This window comes from Phocoena phocoena, chromosome 18, assembly GCF_963924675.1.
Source record: "Phocoena phocoena chromosome 18, mPhoPho1.1, whole genome shotgun sequence".
Lineage (NCBI taxonomy): Eukaryota > Metazoa > Chordata > Mammalia > Artiodactyla > Phocoenidae > Phocoena > Phocoena phocoena.
In genome coordinates, this window is record NC_089236.1 from 32,767,964 (window position 1) to 32,789,561 (window position 21,598).

At 37.5% G+C, this 21,598-nt stretch overlaps 1 protein-coding gene across 4 annotated transcripts in view; it reads right to left on the minus strand.

Annotated features, from left to right (window-relative positions):
* Nucleotides 1-21,598, minus strand: part of DIAPH3 (diaphanous related formin 3) — a 556,147-nt gene that overhangs the window by 337,861 nt on the left and 196,688 nt on the right. For all 4 annotated transcript variants that reach the window (XM_065896255.1, XM_065896254.1, XM_065896253.1 and 1 more), the window contains 3 exons: nt 17,022-17,126; nt 14,060-14,386; nt 13,222-13,336 (listed from right to left, as the gene is read on the minus strand). In XM_065896255.1, coding sequence (XP_065752327.1) covers nt 13,222-13,336; nt 14,060-14,386; nt 17,022-17,126 — 547 coding nt within the window. The remainder of the gene's footprint in view (nt 1-13,221; nt 13,337-14,059; nt 14,387-17,021; nt 17,127-21,598) is intronic.

Below are 21,598 nucleotides of genomic sequence, written 5' to 3' on the forward strand. Positions count from 1 at the left end.
CAAGGAAGTGAGAAAGCAGAGGAGCAGGAGTGAGAGTGGTTTCCAAAGCTTCAGCCCTCTCCCAGCAGAAAGGGCTGGCCCATGTAACGGCAGACAGGATGGCTGCACAGAGGTGGAGGCCAGGCAGGCTCTCCAGTGCTAACCTGGTGAAGGACACATCGGCAACAAGGCAGCAGAGGCTCCCATGGGGAATTTTCCTAGGAGATAAAGAATGGGTAGGGACTGCAAATTAAAACATTCAGAGTAAGTGATGACACAGAGAGAGGCAATGCAATGCATGGCCAAATTTAATGGAAAAAGTAGACCAAATTTACCAGAGAATGGTGTGTAGAATAGAAAAATAGCAAGAAGTATACAGCTAAAAATACAATTTGGACCTATGCAGAAGGCTACAAATGCCAGACAGGGAAGGTCTTTTTTCTTTTAATCCCTTAGAATGAATGCACATGTGGGAGACCTGTAGGGACGATAAATCTGAAGACAGTTTATATTACTGTCTTAAAAACAGAAAGACTATGAGAAAACAATACAAAAAAAAAGATTTGAAGAAAGTACATAATGAGTGAAATGGCTATCATGGCTTCTAAAGTTTAAAGGACCAAAACAGAAGATACGTCATTATGCTGAACTGTTAGTCACGGTAGCTGGTCTCAAGGTCATTTCCACACCGATGCGTATCGACTTCAACCCAGGCTCCCCCCAACATGCTCCCACGCCTTTCCCTCCCTCCTTTTCTCTAGTGTCCCAACAGGAGAGAGAGGAACGAACATGAGGCATGAAGTTAAGAAGTAAACCCTTGACTTTCAACTTCTTTCTAATGATGCTACCTTGAGGATTAGATTTTTAACTTCTCCAGGCAACAGCTTCTCACACTAACTCTTATAATGTGAAGACCGGGCCCAGTCAGGAGCTGAGCAAGCACCCACTTCTTTACTTTGTAAGTCAGTTCCTTTCTCTCATTCTTGTTTGCTTCCACCAGCTGTTCTAGCCTTCTTATAACTCTAGAATAAGCAAGAATAATGAGGGCTTCCCTGGTGGCGCAGTGGTTGAGAGTCCGCCTGCCGATGCAGGGGACTCGGGTTCGTGCCCCGGTCCGGGAAGATCCCACATGCCGCGGAGCGGCTGGGCCCGTGAGCCATGGCCGCTGAGCCTGCGCGTCCGGAGCCTGTGCTCTGTAACGGGAGAGGCCACAACAGTGAGAGGCCCGCGTACCGCAAAAAAAAGAAACAAACAAAAAAAAAAGAATAATGAGAAATTTTGATTTACTGACATTGTAGGTTATGCTTATTCATGAAGAACACACTGACGAAAATGGCTCTTTTGACAAAGCACACCTCAGAGATACAAAAGTGGGCATGGGACCATCATGTCAGTTTCATTCTCTGCACTCAACAATCCTGCTGAGGAAAAATGATAGCTAAAAAAGAAAAAACCAGTAATCCACTGATTAGTCATTTTTGGATTGCCTAGTCTACAGAACAGTATTCTTTCAGATATATACATATATGTGTATATATACATATATGTATGTATACACACATATAGAGTAAATTCTATTACAAAAGTACTGTTACCACACTGAAGTTGATACAAACTGCAGTTTTCCTTGCTATTGGTATTAAAAGCAGATAAATCTGCTTAAGTTTAATGGAAATACAAATGACTGGTCAATTTTAAAAACTCATATTCACTTTTACAGATAGATAAGATTTTAAATGAAGTTAAATAAAACTTGGGAAAATTAAAAAATATTATTCAGAAAAAGGATAATTTTTAAACAAAAACTTAAAAGCTCTGAAAACTAATGTCCATCATTTAAAAACAAACACAATTATCCCACTGGCTATTTCAACGCTTCTGGGTTGAATCTTACACTAACGGGACCAAGAACGCCAAACTATCCCATTGTGACCTGTGAAACCCTCAAAAATAATTGGTTCTCTAATTGAAAAAGAAAAGAAGATTAAAGAAGGGAGAAGAGCCCTGCTTCAGGAGGAAAAAGTCTCAGACAATACGATGACAGAAGAGTAGACTGGCAAGTAACTGAGCCAACAGTTAAATTAAAATAAATTGCTTACTTTGTGTGAAATGTGGTTGTATTAGATCTTTTGATAAATGTGATATCCCTCAGTGGTGAAATTTTTCCAATTAAAATAAACTTTTTATATATTGTATTTAAATTATCCAGTGAAATATGCAATTATAATAACATTTCCCATCCTGTAATGAAACTGTATGTTCGTATTAGGTCTGAGTAATATTTGGACTAGGAAAAGGTCCCTATTTATATAAATGTTATATAAATATTTATAAATATATAAATATTACATAAATATAATAAATATGATTCAGATAAAAATGTTGTGAAACATCGTAAAACAAGAGTAACAATCTGTATTTTAAAATATAATTAAACTTTAAGGTGAGGGAATTAAGTTTTTCAACAAGGCAATATAGAAACAGTCATCTCCCACAAGTTTATAATGTATAAAATATAACACATTTCTTTTTCTAAATTAGAACCAGTCTTTCTTTCTTCCTTACATAGTAACAAGTGAAAGTCAAGAACCAATTTGTTTTTAAATACCAGTGGTTCTTTACCCTAGCTTTTTGAAGGGTATTTCTGGCTTGGAAAAAAAAAAAAATTAAGTAAAAACATATATACAGAATTTACTAACATCTTAGAAAAAATGAAATTAATAGTATACATTACAAACTGGAAAATATACAGTAGGCTGTGATACCTTTTCACATTAATTTAATATAGTATATTTAAATAAAGAAGAGGAAAAATCACTCCTGGCACTTAAGACATGATATGAGGATTTTTTCTAAAACTCCGGAAAGGCACTTGGCTGTGGTAACAAAAACATATGTTGGTGTGATTAGTAAAGATCCAAAGCTCAATAAACATTTAGTGAACAGAACAAATGATTTAAACAGTTAAGCCAAAATGCCCCAGGACCCAAAAATGACATTCCTATAAAGGGAATGCAGGGCTAAAGGAGACTGGCATAATTTTAATGAGCGGAATCAACAGGGCCAAGTACCTTGTGAAATGCTGCAATTTTATGGCATCCAGTTATCCCAAACCCGTCCTCTGTCAGAAGTGTCCACGTCCTAATCCTTGGAGTCTGTGAATATCTTACCTTACATGGAAAAGGGAACTTTGCCAGTGTGGTTAAGGTTAAAGACCCTAAGATTAGGAGAGTCTCCTGGACGATCCAGATGGGCCCAATTTAATCACATGAGTCTTTAAAGAACCTCTCCTGACATAGGTCAGAATCTGAGAAGCATGTACTCAAGGAAATCAGGTGGGGAAGACTCAGCTCACTGCTGCTGGTTTTGAAGAATCTAGAAGGAGGCCACAGACTGAGGAATGTGGGCAGCCTCTGGAAGCTGGAAAAGGCAAGGGACAGATTCTCCTGAGAGCCTCCAGAACATAGCCCTTGATTTTAACCCAGTGAGACTAACCTACAGAACTGTAAGATGGTAAATTTGCGTTATTTAAGCTACTAAATTTGGAGTAATTTGTTAGAGCAGCAATAAAAAACTAAGACAAAGCCCCACCTGTGAGCATAATAATTCCTCCCACCTTTGCCAGCTAAACTATGCTGAAACTGGAGGGAAAGAGAGTAAAACGGATGAGAAGCCAATCTAGAGTCCTGACATCACTGGGATACTGAATTTACTAACTCTGGGACTACCAACCACCAGACTTCCCTTTTAAATCACTTTTAACTGGGTACTGTCTCCCGCAGGCAAACTTTCTCACAGAGTCACCAGAAAAGATCGATTTACATACACCAATGCAGCATGTAAGTTTCTAAGTTCATCATCCAATCTTAGATTTGGGGGCTGTGAGTCATTCTAAGATAAACACTTTTCACTTCAAGAGTTTTGCCTCCCCTATCTATTACTAGACAGGCTGTCAGAGAAGAAGAAATACCAACACCCATTTTCAATTAAGTTCCAGACATCTGTTCATGTATTTCCTTAGTTTGTCATCAGTTCAGGAAACAAGAGTTAGGCTAAACCATATGTATAAAATACAATTGCATACAGTTGACCTAAATAATTTCTTTAGCTTACATCACAGAGCTGGAGGAGTAACCTATTCTTGAGAAATTCTCTCTCCTGTGAACATCATGCTAACACTCTATGAAACGAAGAAAATGAACAGTTATCATTCTTCCTGCAAACCCTGGGGGGAATTTAGGCCATCAGCTCTACTTGGTACTCTTATTTGCCTATCAACTAAAGGTTCCCTACGCCTTAATGCGCCCCAGTTCCACAATGACATTAAGCCGTCCGTACCATCCTCGTTAGGTTGAAACTGTAAATAAGTGTCAAAAATAATGAATTATTGGGCTTCCCTGGTGGCACAGTGGTTGAGAGTCCGCCTGTCGATGCAGGAGACACGGGTTTGTGTCCCGGTCCGGGAAGATACCACATGCCGTGGAGCGGCTGGGCCCGTGAGCCATGGCCGCTGAGCCTGCGAGTCTGGAGCCTGTGCTCTGCAACGGGAGAGGCCACAACAGTGAGAGGCTCACGCACCGCAAAAAAAAAAAAAAAAAAGAATTATTAACACGATCCAGTAAGGTTTTATAAAGAAATGAATGAGCTTTCCAAGATCACTCTCGAATCATCAGCTCAATGCTCTAAAACAGAATCACACCAAGAAAAACAAAGTTAAATTTTTCAATTTTTAGAGTTCATGAAATTGCACACCAGCTCCATTAATGGGTACCAGCTCCACTAATGACATAAACTGAAAGAAAAAAAAAAAAATCACAGAAAAACTTTTAAAAAAAGAGGGAAATAAAATCCCAAACAGGTCTTTACATTTATTCCTGATTCAACAGATCCTTCTCTACAGAAACTTAATAAAGCATTTGACAGTTAAGATGTACACAAAAATGAAAGAAACAAGAGGTATAGACCAGTATTCTAAAAGTCTTCCTAAGTGGCTATTAACATAGGTCCATTCACAGAGCAGTTTCATGGTTTAGAAAGCTTCATTTGGAAATAAGGCCAGGGACTTCCCTGGTGGCACAGTGGTTAAGAATCCACCTTCCAGTGAAGGGGACAAGGGTTTGAGGCCTGGTCCGGGAAGATCCCACATGCCACGGAGCAACTAAGCCCGTGCGCCACAACTACTGAGCCTGCACTCTAGAGCCCGCGAGCCACAACTGCTGCTACAATGAACTGGGCATTGCAAAATATGTTTTAAAATATTCATCATATAATCCTCACAATAAACTTATGAGCTGGATCTTATCTCCCCCATTTTAGAGAGGAAAGACCTACAGCTGTAAGGGCTGGGGTCGCACACTTATAGGTGGATTCCACAGTACCTCACTTCTGCAGACTCCACAGCGTGATGTTAGTATTTACAGTTCAAATACTTACAGAAGTAAAGAGAGGTACCAAATGATGAAAGATGGTCTTAATAAAAAACGGCAGGTTTTTAAAGCCTTTAATATAAATTGTGGGATGAGGATGAACTGCTGTGGGACAGTGGTAAGGTGGCAGGAGATGAGAGGAAAATTATTTTAAATCAAAGAAGAGCACTTTAAATAAAACATAATAGGATTTCTTTTAATCAGAGAAGCAGCATGGCATAGCAGAAGGAGCAATGGCTTTAGACTCAGATCTGTATTCCATTCACAGTGGCGGCTCCTTTTAGCTGAACTTCACTTGAAGAGCACAACTTTTTCTTACTGATAAAATGTATACAACATTTGCCTGGGGCCCTTTGCAGAATTGTTTTGAGGAGCAAATAAAACGATATAAATGAAGTAAACATAACTGCTAAAAAGAAAGACACATTATTAATACTGTTGTTTTGTTACTGTCTAATTAGGGAATAAGTTTTCTATTTTTTCCATTTTTGATATATGCTTTTATTAACAAATGCATTATGGCCTGTTAACATGGATTTAAAAAATGGATGGCCAGATGTTGGAACCACCATAAAAACTTATTCTAAGCTGGATAAAATATCTCATTACAAATAACACACTAGCTAGCCCTTTAAATTACAAAACAAACAAACCCAAAAACCACATACCTGTGAATAGGCAGCAGTTGAGGCGAGGCCCCTGACCTCCACCTCACTCCCACCTCTACGTGCTGCAGCAGGGTCCTTAACCTTTTTTGCCATGGAGCCCCATCGGCAATCAGAGAAGTGGACCCCTTCTCAGAATAATTTTTAAATGTGTAATTTAAATACATAAGATTTCAAAGGAAGCAAATTGTTCTCGAACGCAGTTATTAAAATGCACTGTTTATGGACTGGTAACAAACATGTATGGCAACCATGGAGATGGACTGCTCAGATCTCCCTTTAGGAAAGAACTTTCCACTCGGTTACAAAGGAACACACTTAGCTGACAGGCTCCAAGCCATGAGCACCCTCAGGACCCTCCTCAGTTTTGGAGCCCCAGCCAAGGACTGAGCACGGCAGAAGTAACCAGGCCTGGCCATCACGGCCCAACCTGGGACTCCTCTGACAGGCATTCTGGGCTCCAGCACTCCCTCCCAGCTGCGCTGGCTGAGAAAATTTCTCAGATTTGCATCACAGTCCCAGGTTCTTCCTGCCTAGTCCTGCTCTCAACTGCCTTTACCTTACACATACATTACCCATCCCTTGCCCCTTTAAAAAAACCCTCCTGCACGTCAGCATCTCAGCATCTGCTTCCTGGAGGACCCAACAGACAAAATATGCTTCTTTATTAATGTCTTAAGTAACAAGGTCTAGCTGCAGGTCTAATAACTACTCTAATTTTGAAGTAGTGATGAGTTTCAATGATATTTCAATGTACCTGAAGCAATTCTCATGTGATATGAAAGTACCAATGAACCTTACAGGTAGAAATGACATAGGTACTGCTGCGTTTGTTGCCTATATTTATCATTGAAGGAAAAACTAAATTTCAGTTAGAGGTTAATGAAAGTGATGATGCTAAATTTTTTTTTTTCTTAGCCAAGTTCATAGGCCTCAAGTTAAGAACTCCTGGTGTAGTGTGTGTCTGACTTTGAAATACCCATTCTTTTAAGGCACAGACACCTACTCAGACAAGTCAGAGCTGTGATAAGCAAAGGTCTCTAAACTGGCATTCTCCTCAGATGCCATGACAGCCATGAAAGCTTGTGGTAAACACAGAACATGTTCAAGGTATCAGAGCATATGCCCAAATGACCTAACCTTGAGGGACCAAGAAAACAACAACACCACCACCCAGCTTACCTAAACACATGAATATATAATCACCTCCAAACCTAAGTTATGAAATTCAAAGTTATAAAATTACAATAAAGTTATTTACACAGAAAGTTTTTTTTTCTGTTACAAAAGAATTTACTACACTGTTTATTTAATATCAAATTCCTATAGCATAGAATACAGCAAGAAGCGCTTATCACCTTATGACTCTCCTACCATGATCCCACTCCCTCCTTGTGCTCCAGGGATGGATCCAGGTACAGTGCTAACTCCATGTGATTCTCTCTCTTCCAAGCCTGGCAAGTGGTGTGTGTGGAGGAGGGCATGGGGGTCAGAGAGAGTAGAGAAGAGAGGAAGTGAATGGCCAGATTTACAAAATACTACTTTAAGATTAAAATAGCACATTCAGAAGGAGGAGCCTCATTTATATTTTCAGAAGAACAATGGTGTGCACTAACTATGAGTGGGAGTGCTGAGTGATAGAACATACTGCAGACAAGGCAGTCGAAAAATGCACTTTGAGCAATCAGAGGGCAACAAGAGATGCCAGGGTAAATGGGGAAGAAGACAGAAGAAGGAAATGCAGGAAATGGAAGAGAAATCCTAAGAGACAAAATCCTAAGCGATGACAATGGCACGTAATGACCTTACAATTTTGTTAAGGTTTGACAGCTACAGGCGCACCACTGAAAACTGCTACCAGAATTAAAATACCATGATGAGCTACTTGTAATATGGAAGAGAGACAGCATCCCCCAATCTACCACTAGTCAAGTGACACTAGTTGAATCCAGTGCCCTAATACCATTCTTTTCTCCAGTGGAAGAAGAAAAAAAGAGAATAGAAAAAAGGAAAGAAAAAAAGCCATGTTTATGGGCATACCCCCCCCCAATACAATACATACAAGTCCAAGCCTCCTCCTTTTCTGTTTATAGCATCAGTACAATATATAAGAAACATGCCTATTTACAGGGACCTTTAAACCTTCTATCACACCATGCCAAAGATATGCTGGGTAACTAAGTGTGTAACTGAAGCATTTTGTGGACTTGAAAGTTGCCTGTGGCTCCAACCTAAATAACCCCTTTCTTTATGCTCTCTCTATAGGTTTTATTTCTCTAAAGCTTTCAGGATAAATTTCTGTTTCTTTTGTAATCCAACAGAGAATATAATTGGTAACAATGAGATACTCTCTAATGGTGAAACAAGCAAGACATTCCTGACCTATCTCATAATTTCCTTAAGTTCTTTCCAGATTCAGCCACAGACAAGAACCAAAATAAATCCCTAGAGAAATATTTAATTTGCCACTGACTTCCTGTCCAATCTTCCCAAACTAGTGTTTGTCAAGTGTCTTTTCAGAAACCTTTAAGATGTTGAAGATATGTTACATTCATTTTAGCATCATCTCTATATTAACATGCTCTCAAGAACCATACTTCTGTTATAAATTATATTGTTCACTTTAATGTAGGCTTCTGAGGTAGTTCAGGATTTTTTATACACTTTGGTTCATACAGAGGAATAAATTGTGTTTCAGATACAAAGCAACAAACTGAACACAGCCAAGTCACTGGGATACTCCATGGTTTATCACTCCCTATCCCAATACTTTGTCCACTGAACTATGATGTCAGAAATCGAAGCTTGATTTGTTTTTAAGTACATAATCCATTAACTGTTTCCATATGCCATAACTGTTCAGTTGAGAAATTATTTATAAACCAGTTTATTGGCCCTATCTGGCAAATATGATGCACCTGTTATAAAATTTGATTACTTCAGAAAGCTAACAATTGTGGAATCACATTTTCATAATAAATCAGTCTATGAGAATTAGACTATTCATATACTTTCGGAAAGCCCTTTAATCCCTATTAAGTTAACAGTTTGTGAATAATGAAAGTAATTAATATTAATTTTAGTCCATAAATCCAACACCAATAACCCGTTAGTATACGTTAATCCATTTTCCAACAGCCTGTAAAAATTAACCAACAGATGCTTCCACTCTGGTAAAAAATATGCAGGTCATTAGCATTATTTTGATGATACCAAATGTTCAATATAGTATATGAACATTGTGATTAAATTTCTGAGAGATATACAAACAATGTTCTTTTATAACCTTGTTAAGTCTTAACAGAAGCCAGAGACAGTAAAACATGGCAGTCTTTTCTACAATCAAGATCAGTACTGGTTGTCCCACTCCTTGTTCTCAGACTTCACCTGCGAACTTGACTGCACTTCACCAAGGCCACAGAGTAACATGAGTACAGGGCCCCTCACCACAGTGTCCCCAGTGCTAAACACAAGGCCTCACATTCAACGTGTCCCCTGTAAATACTTGTCGACTTGAACAATGGTAGCCAAATAGGATAAAGAGAAAAAGCAGAAGAAATTAAAGAGGCAGATGAGAAAAATAAAAGAAAAAGATGATCAGGAAAAATGTCTACATGTTATTTTCAAAAGAATCTAAACTATGGAAAGCTAAGATGTATCTCAAAAGTTTAGGATGGAGAGAAGCAAGGAAAGCAAAGTGAGATACTTAATAGGGAAATAAAGTATAAAAAAGAAAATGATACTACTGAATCAGAAAAAAAAATGTTGATTTCATAGGAAATGGCTTAGAGGGGGGTTTCCGTACTCCTTAAGATATGACACAAGGGGGCTTCCCTGGTGGCGCAGTGGTTGCGAGTCCACCTGCCGAAGCAGGGGACACGGGTTCGTGCCCCGGTCCGGGAAGATCCCACGTGCCGCGGAGCTGCTAGGCCCGTGAGCCATGGCCGCTGAGCCTGCACGTCTGGAGCCTGTGCTCCGCAAAAAAAAAAAAAGGTATGACACAAGGCACACTTCATTGAAGCAATGCTATAAAAGTCACAGGGAGAGGATTAGTTTAGAAAGCAAAGTAAGTAAAATCTAACTGGAAAAAAAGGAAGAAATATAATAAAGGGCAACATGAGTTAAGAGGGAATGTCCAACTCGCTTACCAAGAACATCTTGCTCCATCTATGAGTCAGTGGGGCAGGGTGCTATTGTGGGGAGTTAGAACTGTTTTGCAATCGTAGACCAAGAGAAAAACCTCAGCAGAGATGTGGTAAAGTTTAAACAAAGTCACATGAAGAAGATGCAGCTCAGGGCTGGTATACCACAGGTACTCAATAGGGATTATTAGTTCCTCTTCCTCTTCCAACTCCCAGGTTATGAGACCTCTGAAACCCAACAATCTTAACCTAAATGTCTCATAAACCTAAAGCAGTGTAAAATAAATAGCCATACTTAGGACAAAAAATAAAGAACATGAGAGAAAATCCCACGGTTCTTTTTAGATTATTGGATTCAGTTCCTTTCTTTCTTTTTCCTTTCTGCCAATTTCAAATGCTTAGGAAGCACAAAGATTGGCATCTACCATTTAAAATGCCTGGAATGGAACATTCAACTATGTCAGAGAAAGAGCCCTGGTTCTTAGTCCAAACAGGTACTTCAATTAAAAAAAAAGTTTAAAAAAATCTTTTCTCTAGAAATCCACAACTCTTCAGTAATCTGAATTCTTTGTCCTTCCCTGCCAAATTGTGATGCAAGCCAATGATGACAATCAACTAGCAGCCCATGCCTCTATCTCCCCCTGCCTGCTGGAGAGTGGAGAGCAACTATATTTCTACCTGGAACTCAACAATGAATAATAGGTTTAATTTTGAATTCTGCAGAAATGACAAAATTGATTCAAAGTAACCTTTGGTGTCACGTGAAACAGGCTAATATTCGCAGCCAGGCCACGAATAAAGAGACAAGGAGCAACCTATCCACCAGCCCTCTGTCTTGTCCAAGTTTTCTAAGCACCCCTCTCTTACCTTCCTTTCTGACCTTTCCTATAAAATATCTACTGAAATCCTGTCTTTCTGAAAGCAGCAATGAATAGCCTTTTCTAATGAAATACTAATAATGCCAAAAAGAACACTTAAGGCTCCTCAAATAATGCTTTCTAGGAATTATTCCTTAAAATCCGGACCAAAAATAGTCACCTTCTTAGCTCGCCACCTGTTGGCATTGTGAAATGTTGGCACTGCCCCACGTTACAACCCTGGGCTTCCCTATCTTTCTGTTGATCATGGAAATATCATCTACTGTACCAGAAAAGAGGAAGCAGCATTTGAGCTGAGAGAAAAGAAGTCATAGCCTCTGCCAGCCTCTAAGTCAAACCAAGGAGAGATTCAGGGCAGTGTGGATGCATGCACCAATCCAGAGAGGCACTGATAATATGGAATATTCAGAAAAGGACCATTATTTCCTCACCTTAACCTTTACAACTAGTATTAGATTGAGCAAATATGTTGATTTTTTTCAACCTTAAATCGTAAGACTAAAGTTAGATGACAAGAATTTTTTAAAGGTCCAATTATTTCATTTAGGGCTAACACTACAGCTAAATTAAAGACATGCTAACAAGTTTCCCTTTTGAGCCTCATTAATTAAGAAAGTAATCAGAGTAAAGAGGGAAAAAAAATAGAGAAGCTGGATCCCAGAATTACTTAAATAGCTTTTAGGTACCACCCTTTCTACCTACTAGAAAAGCAGAGGGAAAACTAATCAATTCCAGATTATGAAATCTGAAATTCTGAAGTGTTCTACATGTAAATACACATTTTAACTGCCATATATTTTCCCTGATTGCCTGAAGAGTGCACTAATCTTATTCAAAGAAAATTTTGATTCTCCATAATCAAAAGATAAAATTAAGATCTGCTTACTTCACAAGTTTTCCTATGGTAAGCTTGCTAAGAAAATGCCCCTGGTTTTCAAAGATCAAAATATATCATTTTTACTATTTTGGTCAAGACCAATGGTGTTCCAAAATATCTGATAAAGGCTTTGGATTTAACACAAATTCTAGAAATCTAATTTACAATTACCTTTCAGAGTTTCTAACTTACAATTATTTTTTTTAAGTTTTTAATTTATATTTTAGAAAGCATTTCAAAGGAAAGCAAATGATTTTTTTGCTATCTGCCAACATCCCTTGGTCGCTGTGATGATCAAGTTAAATCACGTATATAAAGCATCTAGCATGGTGCCTAGTACACAGTGGGCACTTTAAGAAATCAATTCTTCTGTCTATACCAAGCCTTCCCATCTCCATCCAGATGGAGAAAAGCCCGTGCACAGCAAAGACCCAACGCAGCCAAAAATTAAAAAACTAATAATAATAATTTTAAAAAATAATTAAAACAAACAAAAAAAGATGACGACTGACCTAAGTGCCTTGTACTACAAACCTAAAATGTGTTACTTAAAAATGAACTGAACAGTATATGTGCATATCAGCCCTGAAACATAAGTGGTAGGCCCATGACACTGGATGAGAAAAAATCAAATTTCAGACAAGAGTAATTCCTAAATATAATTGTTAAAAAGAGAAAAATCACACTGCACAGGTAAAAGCTATCTGTGATGGCTTTTGAAAATTAATTCCATTGCATTTAATGAAAAGATGTTATAATCTACTCATAGATTCTATTTCAAACTAATTTTCAAGATGCTCTATAAATTTGATATTTCTATCCCGTGTGAGTCATACTAATTAATTATGTAATAGTCACTGTAACATTAAAGGGTGGGAAAATTCTGACTAGAGGAAGACTTACATTTTGTTTTCATTTTTCTATTTCTCATTGACTACAGGGAATTTTCACACCAAAATTTTCTCTGAAAATACCCTCCTTTACGAAAGTCTAATTTAGAATATCTTCAAAGAAGGTATTATAAAGAAATTTTTTTAAGTTTTGTATTAAATCATTTGTTTTTTAAAAATTGTTCAGTTGATACTCTATATAAAAAATTAACTTCAGATTATGCATTGGATTATTCATTTATCCATTAGTAACATAAAAAAATACCATTTATATGACACAAATAATACTTTCTAAAGGTAAGCATATAAAAAGTTACAATATTAAAATACTAAGAGTAACAAATAACCAAGATATTAAACTTACCTTTTGGTTGGCAACAAAACATATTCTCAAGTTTACAAAGCAAATCCACATTTTCATACTTATTTTCATTTGCTTTTACCCAGAAACAGTCTTCAGTCATTTCTTGAGGTCTGATCTGCAGCCAGAGAGAAGACAGATTCACACACAGTTGAGTGCTTCATCTGTCCCCCACACCCAATCACCATGTATACACCCAGTGCCCCAGAGCTGCCAGCAGATGTTTATGAAGTAATCTCTGTAAGATTTTTTTCCCAAAGTATGTTCAATGAAATACAAGTTCTGCAGGAAGTTAATGTGTTATTAGGGAGAAAAAAAAAAAGGTTCCGCTCTCAAATAGTTGGGAATTTGAAGTTGAATGAAATGAAGTTTGTTTCTTCTCAATTATACTTCTCCTAGTCTTCAGCAATGCTCAATCTATGTGACCATGGAACCATCATTCTGCAGGATTCAGAATTCCTATGTCTCGACTAACTATCCACTTCTGACAAGTAGTAATACTTTTCCCAATAGCTATCAATATAAAAAAGGTTCTAAGAATACTATTTTTTTGGTACTTTTGAAAAACACTTCAAAATACAGAGTATAACCACAATAATGTTGAATTGGCAATTTAATTACAATCAAATCCCATTGTAACAACTAACATCAATTCCTACCCAATTTATAAACCAGAGAGCTTTAGTCAATAGCAAAGGGCTTTGACTCAACATTTTTATTTAAAATAATGCCTGTTTATTTAATGTCATTTTGAATAGGGATCCCATTGGAAACTAAATACAATAATATTTAAGTTTTAATCTAGGTAACAGTATTATTTCTCTATTTATTTCTGTTTTACCTTTAACCAATTCAATCTTCTCATGCTGGTCTCTGGTTTAAATTCTTTCTTTGGTTTTAACCCAAAAGGCAGGGTTGGTGGCGGAGGAGAGGTTCGTCCACAGAGAAATCCCAGGGGAGGTGGTGGAGGCACAGGACCACCACCAAATGGCATGGGCATTCCTGGAAGGGGAGGGGGTGCAGGTGGGGGGGGAGGGGGTGCAGGTGGGGGGGGAGGGGGCAAGTCTCCACAAGAGGGCAGTGGCTGCTGTGGAGGAAGTGCTGCTGCGTGGCCAGTTCCATTTTCTTTTGAAGAAGGCAAATAGGTACCCGGTGGCAAGGCACCGAACTATAGGGGAAAGAAAAAGAAGAAATATGACAAAGAACTCTCTATAAAACACATTAAAGTACACTTTTCTCAAAAATAAGGTATTATTTTAAACCAAAAACAACTGAATTTCAGTAACGTCATGTGGTTTAACCTAAAAACAAAATTTCAAAGATTTTTTCCCCAATTTAAGAATATTATAGCTTTTGTTTTCATAAAAATGTAATTGTCAGAAATATTACTCCCCGTTTTGAGGTAGTTATGGCCAACCAGGTGGAGATGTCCAGGAGGCAAATGGCAACATGGGCCTAAAAGATTTGAAAGTCAGCAGTCTCTACAGGACAGCTGAAGAAGCCATGGGTGTAGATATGTTCACCCAGGGTATGCAGCATGAGGAAAGGTTTATATACAGAATTCTACAGGACACCAGCATTTAAGTGGTAAGTAAAAAAAAATAAGATCCAGAAAAAGAGAGGTAAATAATATTGGCACATCGTGCCTTTGCCCTTGAGAAAAAAAATCTAAGATTCTTAGTAGGACCTTCAGAGCATGTCACGATCTGGTCCCTGTGACCACTAGGCACTTCTGTCCTTATGTTTCCATGTCATAATAACAATAGATACATTTTTACTATCATAAAGGTGATCTGGGTTGATAAATAATTCTTTGTGATATGGTTATTTCCTGAAATACTAACTTCAACTCTGACCCATATAGCTATAGGAGTATTAATAAATCATTTAAAAGTTTTATGGCACAATTATGGGAAATAGATCATGTATAAAGGCTTGAAATCGATATCCAAGGTCAGCACAAAGAAAAAGTATTTAAGAGAAGTTGAGACCACAGTCAAAAAACATGCCTTATCAAAAACATTAAGTATAAAGAAGAATCACTTTAGTGTTATGCTGGGTTGCTGTGATCATGAATAGCACAGCCCTCTCAATGTTAAGGATGTATGTACATTATACTCACACTCAGTATACATTTATGGTTAACAAGTAATGTCTTAAAACAAAGGTATGGTTGAATTTCTGCTCTAGATTTTGATGGGTGTGACAGACTTATCACTGATGGGGCCAGACACTGTGACCACCTTGCCCCCCATTCTATCCCCAGCACCTAACAGTACTTGGCTGTTAAGTGACTGAAGGAATGAAGTCACAGATAATAAAACATATTTTATTCATAACCTTTATAATCAGCATAGCTTTGATCAAAGAGAAGTATATTAAGACAAATGCATAGATTTCATGAGAAATACAAACTTATCCAAAGGAAGTATTTGTCAGTTGTTATTCAAAAATGAATACTGTGGCCGGTGTCAAGTCTCTAATTACAGGCTTTCCTCTAATAGACATAAACAAAGGTCATCACTGTACACAATTTAAAACAACACAGGAGATTCCTTGATTTAATCTGCTTCAAAATGTAAATATATTCCCATTTTATATAAAAGCACATGCAGCAATAACATATCCAAAGATGGTGAATATGTTTTCTATAAATTGAAATTTTCTAGAGTAGATTTACGAGTAATGCTTCAACTGGGAAAAATTAAAAAGAAAGGAAAGTCTAAATTTATACTAGCCCAGACCAGGAAAAACTTTTCATGAATATTTCAGCCATTGTCTATAACTCAATCTGAAATTAAAAAACACAAACGTTTTTTTAATATGAGAGACAAGGAGCCACATAAGAAAGATGAAAACTTTCAATAAATTGTGGCACCTTCTTTTGCAGCACTAAAGAAAGATGATCAGTGAGAATTTTCTTGTAGATAGATTCTATTTTTTTTTTTCCAAAACTGAACACTAACATATAGCTCTTAGGGTATCTTCAGACAGACTCTGCAACAAAACTATACACTAAAGTATAAAAGAAAACAAACTCTCAAAATAACATAAGAAATAGTATACCTAAGACTATTTCAACATAACCATAAATTAGGATGAAAGGAAAACAGCAAAACTATACTTATTGCTCATCATCTTATGTGTAAATCTACATGAAAAAATTTAGCTGTGAAAATTCTACTTCCTTACTTTCATCCATTTAAAACATGTAGATGATGTATTTCTTGCTACCTAAATGCTTTATGTGTAGAGAGTGTATGTGAGTGTATGTATTATCTGCTCCATAATCCAGATTTGCTCTCTTTTTTGTCATGTTTTAAATCTGTTTACTTTTGGAAATTGAAAAATTATCAGAAAATGTTCTCATTCAGCTAGAGGTTATCTTTCAGTGCAAGGTACCCATAGGCTGAAGGTTTTCAAAAAATAAATAGCTTGAGCAATAATTTTCTGTAGTGGGATAAAGATCAGTGATGAATGACAAATCTAAGAATAAAAGACTTTCTTACCCTTAACGCTTAATTAGCTAGCAAACACGTGACATCAGGTACAAAACCCAAACGAAACATAAGGAAGTAGATTAGTAAAAGTTTAGACATTCTTAAAAATGCAAGCAGAAAAAAAGGGGCAAAATCATTTTAAAAATAAACACAGCAGAATAGAAATACATATAAACAATAATATGAAAACATACAAGGGAAATTAAAGTTTCAACATTTTGATGCTATGAAGATATGATACGACCTTTGCTCCCCTGGTGAGCTTTCAATACCCAAATTCACTCCAGGTAGATGGTATTTTACCTGTGATTTAAAAGCTTGTAACTCTGCTTGAAGCTCATTAATCTGTGCCTCTTTTTTCTGCAATTGAGCCTGAGTTTCTTGGTGGTCGGTAAACTCTTTTTCAAACTGAAAAGGAAAAAAGAAAAAGAAACAAAAACACACAAGAAAGAGAGAAAGATGAAAATACAAAGCACTATTCTTCATCTAGAAATTTGATTCTAATGATCTGTTGGTAGAACATAAACTTTTATGAAAGGAGTGGTAGATTTTTGCTAAGTCACCCACAGCTTTTCTCTAAGTCCCTCTAGGTCCCACCAAAATCATTCATTTGCAAAGGAGCAGACAAAGCCAGAAATGAAATCTGTGACCATCTCCTCTCAGCAGAACAAACTGGGCCCACAGTTATCCAGAACCCTGGCATTTTTCTTAAAAGTCCCTAAATATCATTGCAACTTTGTGTAAAATAATAGAGAGCTAGGCATTGTACTGAATTCCCTGACCCCTACCTGCAAGAACTTATACTTGAAACTTGTCTGAAGTTTATCAACATGATTTAAAAGAATTCCACTTTAATATTTATTTATCAATAAATAACTCCACTTTGTAAATGCATCAATTACTTTCTTTTTTCTTACTACAACATCATGAGGTTTAAGGACCTGATGCAGGCTCTAACCTTCAACAGTTTAAGAGGATAAAGTCCATTTTATTTATCACTAATCTTTGGGAAGTTAATGATAAATTAGTCTTTCAAAGTCCTTAGTGCAACACTTTGTGGGAGGAAGGCAAATAATAAAATTTGGTGAATCGAATGAGTTTTCTAATTGATACAGCCGCTCATCACAAGTCACCATCCTGTATTCAAACACCTTCACCTCACCATCATCATGACTAAAAACCTCTACTAGCAGAGGTGAATTCAAATAGAGTACTGTCTCATAATCAAGAACAAGTATTTGACTGCCTTTTAAAAATAAAAAAATAATAATAATAATTTAAGAAAATACAAATATTTCACAAATGTAGCCTTGAGAGAGTTAGGGTTGGGCTCAAGGTTAGGATTAGGGACTCCATACACTGATGGCTTCCAAGTCCCTATCACCAGCTCAGCTTCACATCTGCACTCCAAACTGTAAACCAGTCTATAAATATATTTCCAACTTAATGAACATTTTTCAAGACTAAGAAAGCATTCCAGTATTTTCAAAGCCAATATTATCATCTTCTCTACAAACTTCGATTTTTGAATACTGCTGTTCCATCTAAAAGATAGCACATATATCATGACTCCTTTGCTCTTAAACCTTTAGTGGCTTCATTATAAAAGCCACACTCATTAACCTAATATCTAAGTATCCCCTGATATCTGGTCCCATACCATCATTTTCCTTTATTCAATAAATACCTAATAGCATGACTATTATGTGTTTCTCAGAATAGCAGGGACTAGGGGTACAGAGTTTAAGAGAGTATGATCACTGTGTTTAGTAAGCATAGTGTCTGGTGGCAAAGTCAAAGCAAACTAACCACCCAAAATCTATGAAAATTACCAGCAATAAAGAGAGAAAGACTGGAGGCATGTGCGTCATTCCTGGAGGAATGAGGCTTGATCTCAGGTTTAAAGAACTTGAGTCATTAGCTGAGAAGTGTAGCTTGCATTTCAACTAGAGTGACTAGCACAGGGTGTACATGAATGGCAAGCCATCCCCTGTAAGGGGCACAAAAGGAGGTATGAGAACAAACTGCACAGGATGAAGCTGGAGGTAGACAGGAGTGAAACTGTTGAAAGGAATTTCACAATAAACCAAGAAGCTTTTTTCTTTTTTGTAAAACCTAAAAACTGTAGAGAGCTATTAGAGTATTTATCATAAGAAAACAACATAATCAAATTTGCACTTTGGAAAACCCAACCAGCAGCAGTGTGGACAATGGACTGAAAGATAAATACTAGAGGCATAGAAATGAGTGTAGAGCTACTGAAGTTATCCAAGCAAGAACTGAAGCCCTTCCTAAATGAAGGTAGAAAATAGGGTAACGGAAAGAAAAGAAAAAAATATATATATATTATATATATATATATATAAACACAATCCAAAATATTAGTGTCTGACTGAACAAAGTAAATGAGTGAGGGGAATATATCTAAGATCACGACATTGTTCTGTTGCTTTGCAAGCCGGCAACAAAGTACTATAATTTGAGGGAATGACACACTTATGGGCAAGAACGATGAATTTGGTTTTGAAGGTATTAAGCTTCAGATACTTATGGGAAATTCAAAATAAATTTATATATGCCTCCACGACTTCCTTGGTGACGGAGTGGTTAAGAATCTGCCTGCGAATGCAGGGGCATGGGTTCAAGCCCTGGTCCAGGAAGATCCCACATGCCACAGAGCAACTAAGCCCGTGTGCCACAACTACTGAGTCTGCACAATAGAGCTTGCATGCCACAACTACTGAGCCCACGTGCCACAACTACTGAAGTCCACGTGCCTAGAGCCTGTGCTCCACGACAAGAGAAGCCACTGCAATGAGAAGGCTGTGCACTGCAACGAAGAGCAGCCCCCACTCTCCGCAAGCAGAGAAAGCCCGTGCACAGCAACAAAGACCCAATGCAGCCAAAAATAAAAATTAAAAAATAAATTTATTAAAAAGAAAAAATTTATATATGCCTCCTCCTCGGCCATCTCACCTTGTTGCCTCACACTAATACATCAGGGCTCACATTAGCTCTTACTTCCTTGGGTAAGTCTTCCCTGGCCACACAAGATCTATAGGCTTACAAACCACACAGGGTTTTCCTACCACAACAATTATCACACTGTAATACAAAATTATCAAAATGTAGTATCACACACCTCAATAATACCCACCAACCTGGAAGCTCACTAATAGTGAGAACCTTTTCTATTTTATTCATCACCTTTCCAAAGCTTTATATTTATAATTAAACTCAATAAATATTTGTTGAGTGAAGTCATGAGACTGTTTCTGTCACACCTTCCTTTATATGTTGTATAACCACGTCAATATCATATATACCTTTAGGTCCTCAATCTCCCAGCCTCAAAAATCTTTGAGAGGTCATTTTCTCTACTCTCCTTTATACGACTGCTCAGCCAATGTTTACTGCTACTTAGCAAGAAATAAAAAACTAAATTCTTAGGAGATTAAGAATGAAGAAGTCTTTTTCACAATATCAATATGTACACTATCCTATCTTATAGGCCTTACAATAAGATGCAAAAGGAAAAAGAATTATTTATAGGAATAAAAATAAAACTATAAAAACAACCAGTCATAATTAGTACACTCAAAGAAAACTTATTAAAATTAACTTGACCATACTGACAGTATCTGTATTACTTACCAAAGAGATAAATTTCTACATCTTCCCCTATAAAACGATCAGACGAAATATAAAGTGTGCTTTAGCATTTTTATATCTATAGTCAAATCACAGTAGCCTTGGGGATAAAATGAATCTCCATTAAAGATGTACTTTATAAAAACTGATATGATAGCCTTCTTCTCCAAAAGAGTTAGCAGAGCAGTATTATGCTTACAAAATTACATGCAAAAATGTCAAGAAACACAGTTAAGGTTGAAGCTCTGCTTAATTTCATTCCCTAGGGTAAATGTATTAGTGCATCTGTACAAGAAGGTGGATAACTCAATATACTCTATGTACTTTCTGACATTTCTGGTCTTCATTTTTCAAATTTATGCACTAAAATAAAGAATGTGTCTAGCAACCATGATAGCTTCCTGCCTAAAGCAAAGTATTTACATGTGTCCTTATAAAGCTATCAGAAAAAAATTCTTGCTGACACATACAAAATGGTGTGGCAACAGAAATCTTCTATGGAGCAGAAAATATTTTCTGAATATACCTAACACATATAACTGCTGACTAAAAGGAGACAACTAACCTTGAACAAGTTCTTTCTTCTATTTACATGAAAAGCATACAATTTTAAAACAATGTCTTAAGAAAGATATCAAGTTTAACACCAGTCATATATGAATACTGTATACATAAAAATGATTATAAAAGCAAATGTAGGGGAGACCTTCAAGATGGCAGAGGAGTAAGACTTGGAGATCACTTTCCTCCCCACAAATACATCAGAAATACATCTACATGTGGAACAACTTCTTGAAAACACCTACTGAACGCTGTCAGAAGACCTCAGACATCCTAAAGGCAAGAAACTCCCCAGGTACCTGGGTAGGGCAAAAGAAAAAACAGAGACAAAAGAATAGGGACAGTACCTGCACCTCTGGGAGGGAGGTGTGAAGGAGGAAAAGTTCTCACACACTGCAAAGCCCCTTCACTGGTGGAGACGGGGAGTGGCGGGGGGGAAAGCTTCGGAGCCACGGAGGAGAGCGCAGCAACAGGGATGCAGAGGGCAAAGTGGAGAGACTCCCGCACAGAGGATCGGTACCGACCAGCACTCACCAGCCCGAAAGGCTTGTCTGCTCATCCACCGGGGCAGGTGGGGGCTGGGAGCTGAGGCTTGGGCTTCGGAGGTCAGATCCCAGGGAGAGGACGGGTTGGCTGCGTGAACACAGCCTGAAGGGGGCTAGGGGGCC